At 31.5% G+C, this 12,427-nt stretch overlaps 1 protein-coding gene across 1 annotated transcript in view; it reads right to left on the minus strand.

The window, feature by feature from the left end:
• LOC118185459 (succinate dehydrogenase cytochrome b560 subunit, mitochondrial-like) overlaps positions 1-12,427 on the minus strand; it is a 55,653-nt gene that overhangs the window by 1,037 nt on the left and 42,189 nt on the right. Inside the window, exon 5 of the mRNA XM_035355308.2 lies at positions 6,699-6,862. Within this exon, the coding sequence (XP_035211199.1) occupies positions 6,699-6,862 (164 nt within the window). The remainder of the gene's footprint in view (positions 1-6,698; positions 6,863-12,427) is intronic.

A 12,427-nucleotide genomic window follows, 5' to 3' on the forward strand; every position in this document is an offset into this window, starting at 1 on the left:
AATTCAATCAGTAATTAATGAAAATTAGACATGCAATGCAGCATCAGTATCTCAAACCTTAAATAAGTCGTAATAATACAATTTTTCTTAAGATTTTGTTCAGACTAATTTTTTTAATAATAATTACAGAGAAAAATCTGATTACCTTATCAATAGAAAAAGTATACCCATTAAATAAGGGGTCTCCAAAAAGGTCAATATTGACCCTCTAGGTGGTCAATGAAATTTGAAAGGGGGTCAATGATAATAAAAGAGTTGACATCTGAATGCACCGGCGACTGATCATGATAATCAAAATTCCATTAATTACACAAAAGTAAAAAAAAAAAAAAAAATACTAGGGGTGAGGGAACTGAAAGCTTTCAGATTTTATATTATGCTCAAAAGAGTGTTTTTTAACGTTTTGTGTGTTACCTTTATTTATTAAATATCATGATCGTCACACTTGCAATACATAAAATTCAATTCAACAGCAATATGAAAAATAATTAAAAACAGCATACCTTAAGAAATTCCGATAGACAGTCCCATGCACCGTAGATAAAAATGTTTTTTTCCATTCATTGTTGCCATTGCTCGCTTTGAAATGGTTGAGTTTGTTAATCAAAAATTCGTTAAAGTTTTACAAAATTTGAAATAGATAATGAAACAAATTCAAAATTTGGGCTTCCAAGTGCCCACGCTCGGTTAGAGGGCTACATTATTCAAAATTTCACGGCTCTTGGTACCGTAATTTTTCACAATGCGAGAAACATACATGCAGATTCTTCAAATATAATTCATGGCGATAATATTTTGTGGCAACAGTTTGAAAAGTGAATCGATACAAAATGCCGTTTTGAAATTAATAGCCCTTCTGGGCTAATAAATTAATAATTAATCGTTTACTGATATAAAGCTATATCGTGAAATAAGGAAGAAATACACACAAATTATTAAATAATTTTTTTAATCAATATGTTTCTTTTAAAATGCATTACAAGTGTGACTATCCAGCACCCAACTTACCGGAATATTTTAGAATTTTAAAAGAAAAAATTCTCACGAAATTAAATAATTGAGGGATTTATAATAACTTTATACAGCACATTACAATACAGATAAGAATGATGTCACAGCATAAACATAATAATTCGCCTTGGCTTAATGTAACATCAACAATTCTCCATAAGCTAGTTTAATTTTTGTACAGAAGGGTATAAATTGTTTTTTCATCACATTAAAAAAAAAGATTAATATATGGGGCCTGCCTTTTATGGTATAACATGCAATAGGATACTTTCCACATTACATAATCCTGGCATCAAGAAAGGCACAATATGTAACTTTGTTTGAAATGGATAACAATAGTGATGCAACGTGAAAAACTGCGATAAATGATTTAAGTTTTTATGCATTATATCTATAATTTGTATCTATGTAAAGAATGATCTATTTCATTAAACTTCTGCCAGAATAATTGGCACACATTTGGAATATCTTCAGTGGGATTTCTTGAAATGCATTACCCTATTCTAAAATCTTATACAAGTTTAAATGTAGGCTTTTGATATTCAATAAGATGACTGTTTTTATAATTTTAGATGGGAAATTTCTTCCATTCATTTGGTTTTTTGACCGTGAATTCCAACTTTAATACGCTCAACTATCTGAAACTATCAGTGCATTCTTTATTGTGTTTTGATAGTTTATACTTACAAACCACACCAGATTTTACTGATACAGCAAAGGAGAAAAATTCTGTGATGGCGGCTTTGTCAAAAGTTATGCAAAAAAAAAAAAAAAAAATGCAGTGGTTGTTTTTACTGTGCCTTGAACAGACAAAGTACATTTCTCATTCCATGGAGACGATACACTTACCGTGATAGATAAACAATTGTTCATCCATATGCAGTTTCAATCACTTCATTCAATGTAATCATTATTTCATGTGTGTGCCTATGGCTTGGCTGGGAGATGCACTCAGTGACCTTATACTAGCCTGTGCAAAATGGTTTACTGAGGACTCGCTTATATTAAATTTGCAATGCAAAAAGTTCTACTCTATGGAGACTTAAGACGCCAAGGCCTTTTCTGCAGATTTAATATCAGTTGGTTATGGAGATATTTTATAAGTTATTTTCTTTCTACATGCCTTTACGGTGCAACGGTAGCACACTCAGTGATTTGAGGAGTCCAGGTTCAAGTCCCAGGGACATTGCTCATTCTTTAAGTAATTTGCTTCAAAAATAACCTAATGACTCTTAACAGTAGTGCCTGAATTAAAAAATGGTGATTCTTCACTACCAGGATTTGGCGACTGGTTTCCCTAATCCCCAGTCTCTCTTTAAAAGGAGGAGTATAAAAGGTATTTTCTCCCTCCTTTCTGCATGCCTTTGTGGTGAAAGGGTAGCACACTTGGGGCATATTCGAGAGGTCCAGGTTTGAGTCCCGGCGAGGGCATTGCTCATTTTTCCTGTTTCCTACCTTAAAAATAACCTTATGACTCTACAGCTTAAAAATTCAAAGTTCATCAACCAGGTTCATTTACATTAATGGAGCTTAAAATTCTGCTTTTCATTCTGACAATATTTTTGTACAAAATACACTTCATTGCGTTTAATTTTTCATATGTGTTTTAAGTTTTCAGACTTATTCAGTATACAGCCGATATAATGCATGCATAATATAACAAGATTCATTGCATGTCCCATTTAAAATGGAATTTGCCCATCAGCGGTTGAGCAGATAAGATCATTGAATACTGGTAGCTTGCTGGTTTCTAACCTCAGAAAACAGACTTGATGCATGGGCATTTCTATAAATTTTCTCATATATAATGTCAATACAAGCCAGTTTCTTTTAGCAAGTCATGCTTGAATGCTTTTTTTGGGGGAGGGCCTTAGACAAAAAAACTCTAATATTCTTTGCAAAAAATGTGTCATCATTTAATAAATTAATTTAAAATACTTATCAATCACAGTTTTAAAGTTTGTAACAATGGTATTAATCATTCCTGTGAAATGTGTTAATGCAGGCTGATAAAAAAGAAAAATTATTAGTAATATATGATAAGTTCTGTGTGAATTAGGTGCTGCATGCATCAGTAGCATTAATTTTTCTTCCATGCAATTGCTATTTGTAATATATGCACGCTGCCCAAATTTTAAGATTCAGTTTAAAATTTTTCATCACTTTATGAAGATCATAAATTTAAATATATCAAAGAGAAAAAAGTGCACAATTGATAAGCTTAAAAAAGAATTAAGAACTTCTCAGTGGATAAGTTACGTTAAGATAACACAAAAACGGCATATGAACATTGTAACATCCTTTCTAGCAATGCTTAAGAAGTTACAAATGACATCAGTCCAAGTGCTCAGTCAAAAAAGATGTATATACATCAGAGCTAAATACCATATTGTTGGGTGCATATGGGTTTCGTAATAGATTGAAAGCACACAGATCTGATGATTAGTTAATAAAATTTGTTTTATCAAAAGAAACACTTCAGAGTTCAGGTATTTTTCCATAGAAATATTTGTATAGGTGTTCACAGTATCACACAGTACAAGCAGTAGTTATACTTCAATCTACTAAGAATATTACACACAATGCGATGTAAAGCACATTGAAGGAACATTACAAATGCAATGTAGAGTGCATTTAAAGAGTGAAGATATCTCAGTACTTCGAACTCATGCTGATCCAAAAGCTAACAATAACAACCGAAGGCAAATGCTCTCTGCAGCCTTATACAGTACAAAGTCCGAAATTCGGACTGATCGGGACTTCGGCGATTCCGGATTTGGGATTTTTCCGGATAATAGATCATCCCTTTAAATCTAGTAAGATGGCATGTATCAGTTTAAATGTAGTAAGATGGCATTTTATAGTGTACATTATAAAATTTAAAATATGAAATAATGAAGTATTTATGATCTAAAGGGTATCAAAATATACAAAAAAAAAAAGGGCTTAATATTTATTTGCTTACCTTATTAAAGATTTATTTCAATGTAAGTTGTTTTAAGTTACTTCATTTTTTTGTGCTAATACTTTCTCTTTAATTCTGTAGACAGTGATAATCTTTAGTTACATTGCTGAAGTCCTGTAACAGCTGTTTCGAGGATTCCAACTAACTTGTCAATAGAAATTTTCTCATTTTCAGTAACTTCTCTGTCAACTTCATCACTATCGGTAGAGATATTTTCTGGATCTAGAACCATACTACAGATTTCTCCATTCATTAATTGATTGATGATTGAGAAGCATTGTCATCACAATGAAAAACTTCTTTTATATCATCTTCATTTATTACTGCTTCTCCACATTTCTTCACAAAATCCGTAAACTGTAAAATTTCACCTTTGTTTTGTGATATTAAAAAAACCTTTAAATTTAGCGGCTCTCATCATCAAATTTAGCTATCCTTCACTATACGTATTTGGCTAACATTACGAACTTGGCGACTAGCGACAAGTTCTTCCGTTAAATTTTATCTTGCTTTAATGTATCGCGCACTGAAACAACTAAGCCTGAATTGTATTAGTTTAGTTATTTATTATACTTATGTCTATTTCTTGCACATGCTTAAGGCTTGAGTTCTGAATAAATTAATTCCCACATATACTTAAGCTTTATTGAGGGCCGGTGCTAGATATCTTACCGCCTGATGCAGTCTCTGTGGGTCTTAAATTCTGCGACTCAGCACAACCATACGAGACCTGGCACTGGTTCTGGGTTTATGCGAATAACAAATCAATTATTCTTAATTCAGATAGCCCTAGATGTAATCTTTGGTTCTATGAGTATCATCAACAAAATCTATTTTTAGCATATGGAAAGGAATTTTGGGTAAATTTTTCCTCGTCAACATTTTTTAGTGCATTTAACTGAAATCTGTAATCATCGCCAAGCATACTGTCAACATTAAAGGTACCATACTCCTTTATTATTCAAATGCTAACATAAAAAAATTGTTTAGGCATCGCTACATGAGTCATTATTCAAGTTGACATGTTTTGATAAACATGCGGTAATGAAATAAAACGTATAATAAATAATGATTCACCAGGTTGGCGTCAGATCAACAATGTATCTATGTGGAATGTTTCGGTTTGAGGATGTGTGCCAAGCAAATACGCAGCAACGAAGTCAAATTACTGATCGTACAAATTTATGCTAAAATGACTGTTTCTTCAGTAACAAGGTATTTTATTTAGTGTCGAAGTAAAATTAAGAATCGGGACTCTCCAGATGTTTTATTATGCACGGAGGGGGAAATCAAATGCGCAAATGCAAAGCCTATGAGAAAAATTTTGTTGGTGGCTTTGAGGTCCGGATTTTAGATCATTCCGGATAATGGAAGTCTCGATTTCGGACCTTGTACTGTACAGTTTTTCACCTGACCGCAAAGATATTTCTAGTACTTTCTGCTTCTCAAAATTAATGGAAAGTATATGAGGTCCGAATTACATTACAGCTACATATGAAATCAAGTACAGTTATCAAATAACAATGGCTATTACGGTGATACAGGGAACGGATCCAAATGTTGCAAAATGGCCACAATGTTAGGGAACTACCAACGATTTCTCACCAAATTTGGCGACAAACATCAGTCCCCAAAACAGCTGCCAGCTTGGCGGTATCTCGCCAAATTAACGAGATAGCCATTTACTCAAAGTTATAAGTTGCTTGTTACTCAATGACTTGCCCTTATATTTTTATTTTTCTGGCAAAGCATACTCCCTCTAGATTTTCATATTACATTATACAGACAGATACAACAGTTTCAGATATAATTGCACTAAAATCATCTATATGTTACAAAACTTGTAACAATATATTGTTGTATACTGTGGAGGGAAATATTCAGCATTATATTAAATTAGAAATTTTAGTTTTTCACTTATTACATTCATGCATCCAAGCTTATACCATTAGCCAAGATGGGACTAAACAAACAGCAGTAAGTTACAGTAGCAACATGGGTGTTTGCATTTGCAGTCACTGTTTCTGTTTACTGCAACTGATAATTCAAGTAATAATTGTATACTACGATAAGGACTGGAAACCTTTGAAATGGTAAATAGTTTCAGATAATACAATAAGTCTGGTTGTTTATTTTTGTGCATTGTTCTTCTGTCTAATCTGAAGACTTGATTTTCAAATGATACTACGTGTATTCTTTTAGCCATAAGATTCTCATAATACAGTAACATGCAACCATATTTCTGACAAATGCTATATATAGCCAAAGTTACAAGGATACTGAGAAAATGCAGTTGAATTCATAACATAATCATCAAGGATTTAAACGTTCTGTAATTTTGTATCATTATTAATAACACATTTTTGTTTCAAGTAAAAATTTCTCAATGTAAAAATGTTTTTTCATAGGTGAATTAATAATTTTTCTATCCTAAAATTATAAAAATCACTTCAGGCTGTTAAAATTAAATCTAATACTTTTTTTTTTCAATTTCATATACACTAAATTGAGAACCACAAACATAATAAATATATTTCAACACAAATTAATCTAAAGTTATCAATATTAAACTGAATTAAAAAGTAATGTTATATAAATATAGTAAATATAGAATTGCAGTGTATGAGAACTCTTAAGCTTACATGTAATGCAAATCAGTGGCACATATTTTTTATACCCTTTTTAGTTAAAAAATCATTATCATTAATTTTTCAAGACTTACCAAATGCCTCACTCCATTAGCTGTATGGTAGAATACGGTCCATGCTAGAGCAAACTTTAAAGAAAATATCAAAGCAGAAGAAATGTGCAAAGACTGGAGATAATCTATATAATAAGGAAAACGTGATGGAAGTACCAACATTCCTATTGACAGGCCATACAAACCTATAATATATTTTTGAATTATTATTAAATTTTAAACAACGAATTAATTAAAAAATTATACATAACAAGTTACTATATTTTCAGTATATTCTTCACAAACTGTAACATTTTTAAACTTTAAAATAATAATAAAAAAAAAAAATACTCTGAAAATTGTTGAATGAAGATGTTACAGCAGATCTTCAACTAATATTACTTTTGGTCTAAAAATAAATTATGTAAATTTGATTTTAAATGCTTCATCTCTGTGTTCATTTATTTAAACCAAAATAACTAAAAATGTTCCTCTTTTTCATTTCAACTGTGAATACAGCTTATAATAAAAAAGTGAATACATAAAAATGAAAGGAGAATCATTTCAATTTTTCAAATAAAGATAATTTCAAAAATGATTTGATGATATATTTACATTATATAATTTTTCTAAATTCTGTTCATTATGAAGCTATGACATTAAATGTTCCTTATAAAAATAATATTATGAATGTAATATAAATATAATTTTTAATGATGGGAAAGCAATAAATGGTTAAGATTTAGTAGATTTATAACAAACAGACATCACTTAGTAAATAGTTAATGCATGCCATTACTTTTTAAAACACTGAAGTTATAGTTAGAAGAAAAAAAGTGGTGCTAAGGAAAACTTATTGTTTTCCATTGAAAACTATTGTTTTCTCATTCTGACGGTCACAGAGAAAACAAATCTGATGTGGAAACTACATGACTTCCTTGCATGGAATATTAAATTATACGCATTTTTTGCTGCATTTTATTTAAACTTATTTCCTCAAATTTCAATAGATATATTTCTAATTCAACTAAATCAGTTCTCACTTCGTGGCAAGGCAAAAATACATAAAACCTCAAAATATCTTTATTAAAAACTGAAGGATATAGAAAAAGCTAAAACATCAAATACAGTGAAACCAATTTAAAAAAAAAATTTACAGTTAAAATTAGTTTTTATGGAAAACAAGCAATTCAGCCAGTGGGCAAGAAGGCAGATTTTTCGATGCGCAAAACTGAAAGTTTACTTTTGGTCCCACTCAGCAAAAAGACACTAATGGTGCAGATACTGAATTTACTATTCTACTAAGTTTCAAATGTAAACAAATATGGCTGCTATGGTAAAACATTAGGCTTAGCCACACTTAAACAACTTTTAAATTGATTTAGAAGTCCAACAACAAAAATCAGCGTGATATTTGCAAATTTTCACAGGACTGGTTTCGATGGTTTACTGAACCATCATTATTATCGCGATTACAATACTTTTTTTACTTCTTACCAGGAAGTAAAAATAGCTGCCACTACGACTTCCTATTTTTTCAGAATACAGGATTATATTTATTTTTTGGCCATATTGTAGTATTACAATATCACTTCTTGTACTACTAATCTCACTAACTACTATATAAAAAGATTTAGTATTTATTTTACTATCCCTGACATAATTTGTAATTATTTAACATGAATCATTTTCAACAAATTCTTTATGCCTTTAATATTCATTTCTACTTTGATTAAACTGCCACCCAGACAGAAAGTGGTTACTGACTCTGATTGCCCTACCGAAGGACCTGGTCTGAATCCTGGAGAAGGCATGTAAATTGTCTGTCCCCTCATAATAGACAATGGTGGCCCACCTGTAAGATGCCTCCATAACAAAGTGACCTCCACTTCATGCCTAAGCAGTGGCCAATGCCTCTAATGGCTAGTGCCCGCCATACTCAATGATGATAAATATGATAATAATGCAGTGTAACTGCACTTGTGGTTTATTATTACAACTTATCAAATATTTTTAAATTAATAAACATCTTTACAGCAAGAGATAGCATAAATGAACAAGAAATTCTGATAACAGTACCAGATACAATTATACCTTCTCATTAAAAATTCAGTAAGCTAAATAATAACAAAATAAATAAAACTATTCTTTTAATTTGCCACACCTGCATTATAAATTAGAACCTTTAGATGTAGCATATGTATTTTTAATGAATATTTTTAGCATTTTTTAATAATTACTAAAAATATCCATTAAAAACAATGAATACAGAATATCTTAGGGGAGAAAATTCAATTTTCAAAATATAACATTAAATATGGTTTAATCATTTGCATTTGGTACACATTGTTCTACATGCATTCAGCATCAAAATATGTCATAAAGGCCTATGCTTGTAATTACTGATGCAAATGTTAATGATACTGTATCAAGTTATTGTTCTCTTCCATACTCAATGGAAGTGCTGCTTCAGCTATAAGATAATGAAATTCTTATATCTGGCACTTCTCGAGCAAATTTTTCCAATTACCCACAACATCCAAACAATTATACATAAAATTACAGCACTCCCATATTATCACAACTACCTGAGCACAATTTGGTGGGTTTTTTTTTTTTTTTTTTTTTTATAAAAAGGAGGGATGACTTACAGTTGCCTAAACATATTACATATATATTTTGCATATAGGTAGGTGTTTGTCTAGCAAATCAACTAATAAATTCTATGAGTGGGATTTTTTTTTCTTTAATTCTAGTGGAAATTTCATGGTGATCACTATACAAATAGATTCAAAACAATAACCATATTTTCCTTTATGTAACACATTTCCATTACGCACTTTAATTTGGCAACCTCAAAATTAATATATATATATATGGTTGATGGACTGGTTTTTATTAGCCTACTATAGGGAGAGTAATAAAAACCAGTCCTGGACTACTACTAAATTAATAGGAAAAAAATATTACATAATGTTAGTGCTGGCAATCGCCGTCGATTTCCCTAGCGCATGCGTGTGATAAGCAAGTTCTCTGCTGCGTAATACTTATATTTAGTTAATATGTAGTTAGAAAAAGTCAATGGTGAGTATTGCATGTAAGAGAGAAGTGCAAAGTGCTGTGTAATATTATGTTTCTACTCTGCTGTTCAATGTCTTCATAGTTAAAATAAATGTTTGTTATGTAGACGTCATTTTATTCTTCATAGGTTATGGGCCCAGATAGCGCTTAACTGTGCAGTGCAACTACCATTGTTAAATTCTTTCGGCAAGCCAATTTGCGTCGACTGAAATGAAAATGGCGACGACTAATACAGTGTCAATTGAAAAGCTAAACAAGGACAACTTTGATACGTGGAAGTTGCAAATGGAAGCAATACTGATTAAAAATGATTATTGGAACTATGTAACTGGGAAAATTCCGAAACCAGAACCTGGTGATGAAGAATTTGCTAAATGGAAAACTACTGACCAAAAAGCACGCACGGATATAATCCTATCCATCTTACCCAGTGAACTTCCACAAGTAAAGAAATGTGTGACATCTCACGAACTGTGGCGTAAATTGCATTCTATTTACGAATCGAAGGGACCAGCTAGAAAGGCCACAATTCTAAAAAAATTGCTTTTTACAAAAATGAGTGATTCTAAACAAATGACTGTTCATCTAAATGATTTTTTCATTCTTGTGGACAAACTTAAAGAAATGGAAATAAACATTGTGGATGATTTGCTTACAGTATTGCTTTTATATAGCATACCGGACTCTTATGAAAGCTTTCGAATAGCTATCGAATCTCGTGATGAACTGCCTTCTCCAGAAATGCTGAAAATTAAACTATTGGAAGAAGCTAACGCTCGCAAAAATAAAGATTCATCGTTTTCTGAACCACAACATGCGTTCTATTCAAAAGATAGGGAGTATACTCGGCAACCGGTTCCTAAACTGAAACCAGATAAGCCTGCAAACTGAAGACAGTATCCAGTTAACTACAGATGCAACTTCTGCCATATCTATGGGCATAGAGCATCGGAATGTAGGAAGAAAAATAAAGAAAGTAAAAGCAAACGCCTCAGTGAAACTGCGATGTCTGCAGAAATTCGGAAGCCGTAGCATGCACTAATAGTAATTCTAAAGACATTTTTTGTCTGGATAGTGGTGCAACATCGCATATGTGTAACAGCAAGGAACTGTTTCAGGAAATTCACGAGGTAGGTGATAATTATGTTAAATTAGCTGCTGATAAAACTGTTAAAGCTATTGGAAAAGGAACTGTTCAATTTAAAGTTCGCATAGGTTCTAAAACTAAAAATATCAAACTCAAAAATGTATTGTGTGTACCTGATTTGAAAAATAGTTTAATCTCAGTGTCTAAAGTAACTGAAAATAATCTTTCAGTAATTTTCAAAGAAAAATGTGCTCAAATAATTAATTCTAATAATGAAACAGTAATTTTATTCAATCAGATAAAAATATGACCATGAAAGAAAATCGTAATTTTTTAAATAAAATTTTTAATAAATTAAAAAACATAATATTCAAATTATATTTTTTTACAAATATTTTATAGTTACCAATAGTTAATAATAAATATGCTTTTGTATATTTATAGACAAGATATGAATGCATACAATAAAATATATTTTTGAATTATTGGTCTGCTTTCATAATTAAATTACAATTCTCATTTCATTCTGTTTGTCTTGCTTTGTCTCAATAAAAATGTGGTCACTTTACCCTAATTCCAATTCATGTACCCTTAGCTAAACGTGAAAATGATCTTTATTTTGTCATGCCAATATTTGAATCTGTATCAATTGCTAAAGAAATAGATCAGTGGCATATAAGATTTGGCCATTTAAATGAAAATGATCTTAAAAAACTTCATATAAATAACATGGTTAGAGGTCTTTCTTTTTCTCAAAATGACTCTCTTTCTACTTGTAAGGTATGCATGCATTCAGGGTAAACAAACCGCAACCCCTCTTCCCAAAAAAGAATCTGAAAATAGAAGTACTGAATTGTTGAATCTAATTTATTCTGATTTGTGTGGTCCCATGAGAACTGAATCAATAGGTGGATCATTTTATTTCGCAACATTTATTGATGATAAATCTCGATATGTTCGTGTTTATTTTCTGAAATCTAAGGATGAGGTTAAAGAGGCTTTCAGAAATTTTAAAGCATCTTTTGAAAATAAACTTAACTCTAAAATCAGAATCCTGCGAAGCGATAACGGGCTACAATATTTAGGGAAAGACTTTAATAAATTTCTTAATAATGTGGGAATAAAACACGAAATGACCACTCCTTACACGCCAGCCCAGAATGGCGTCGGCGAAAGATTAAATCACACTTTAGTTTCAATGGCGCGATGTTTGTTATTGCAATCCAATCTGCCTCAGAAATTCTGGGCTGAAGCCGTCAATACGGCTGCTTACATTCGAAATCGCTGTCCAACGCGAGGTTTCAAAAATGAAATAAAAACACCTTACGAAGTGATGTTTGGCAGAGTACCTGCTGTCTCTCACTTCAGAACCTTTGGACAAAAAGCATTTTCGCTAAATAAAAGGCCAGGAATAGGCAAATTTGATATTCGATCTAAAGAATGCATTTTTATTGGCTATTCTGATGAATCAAAAGCGTATAGACTTTGGGATCCCGAGGCATGTAAAGTGATAATAAGCAGAGACGTAAAATTTATTAACGAGTTTGAAAACTGCTGTAGTTATGACTCAGATCAAGAAATAAATCTGCCTAAGGAAAGCAGA

Source organism: Stegodyphus dumicola, chromosome 3, assembly GCF_044657685.1.
Source record: "Stegodyphus dumicola isolate Sdum_Otavi_A_Nest chromosome 3, ASM4465768v1".
NCBI classification, from domain to species: domain Eukaryota; kingdom Metazoa; phylum Arthropoda; class Arachnida; order Araneae; family Eresidae; genus Stegodyphus; species Stegodyphus dumicola.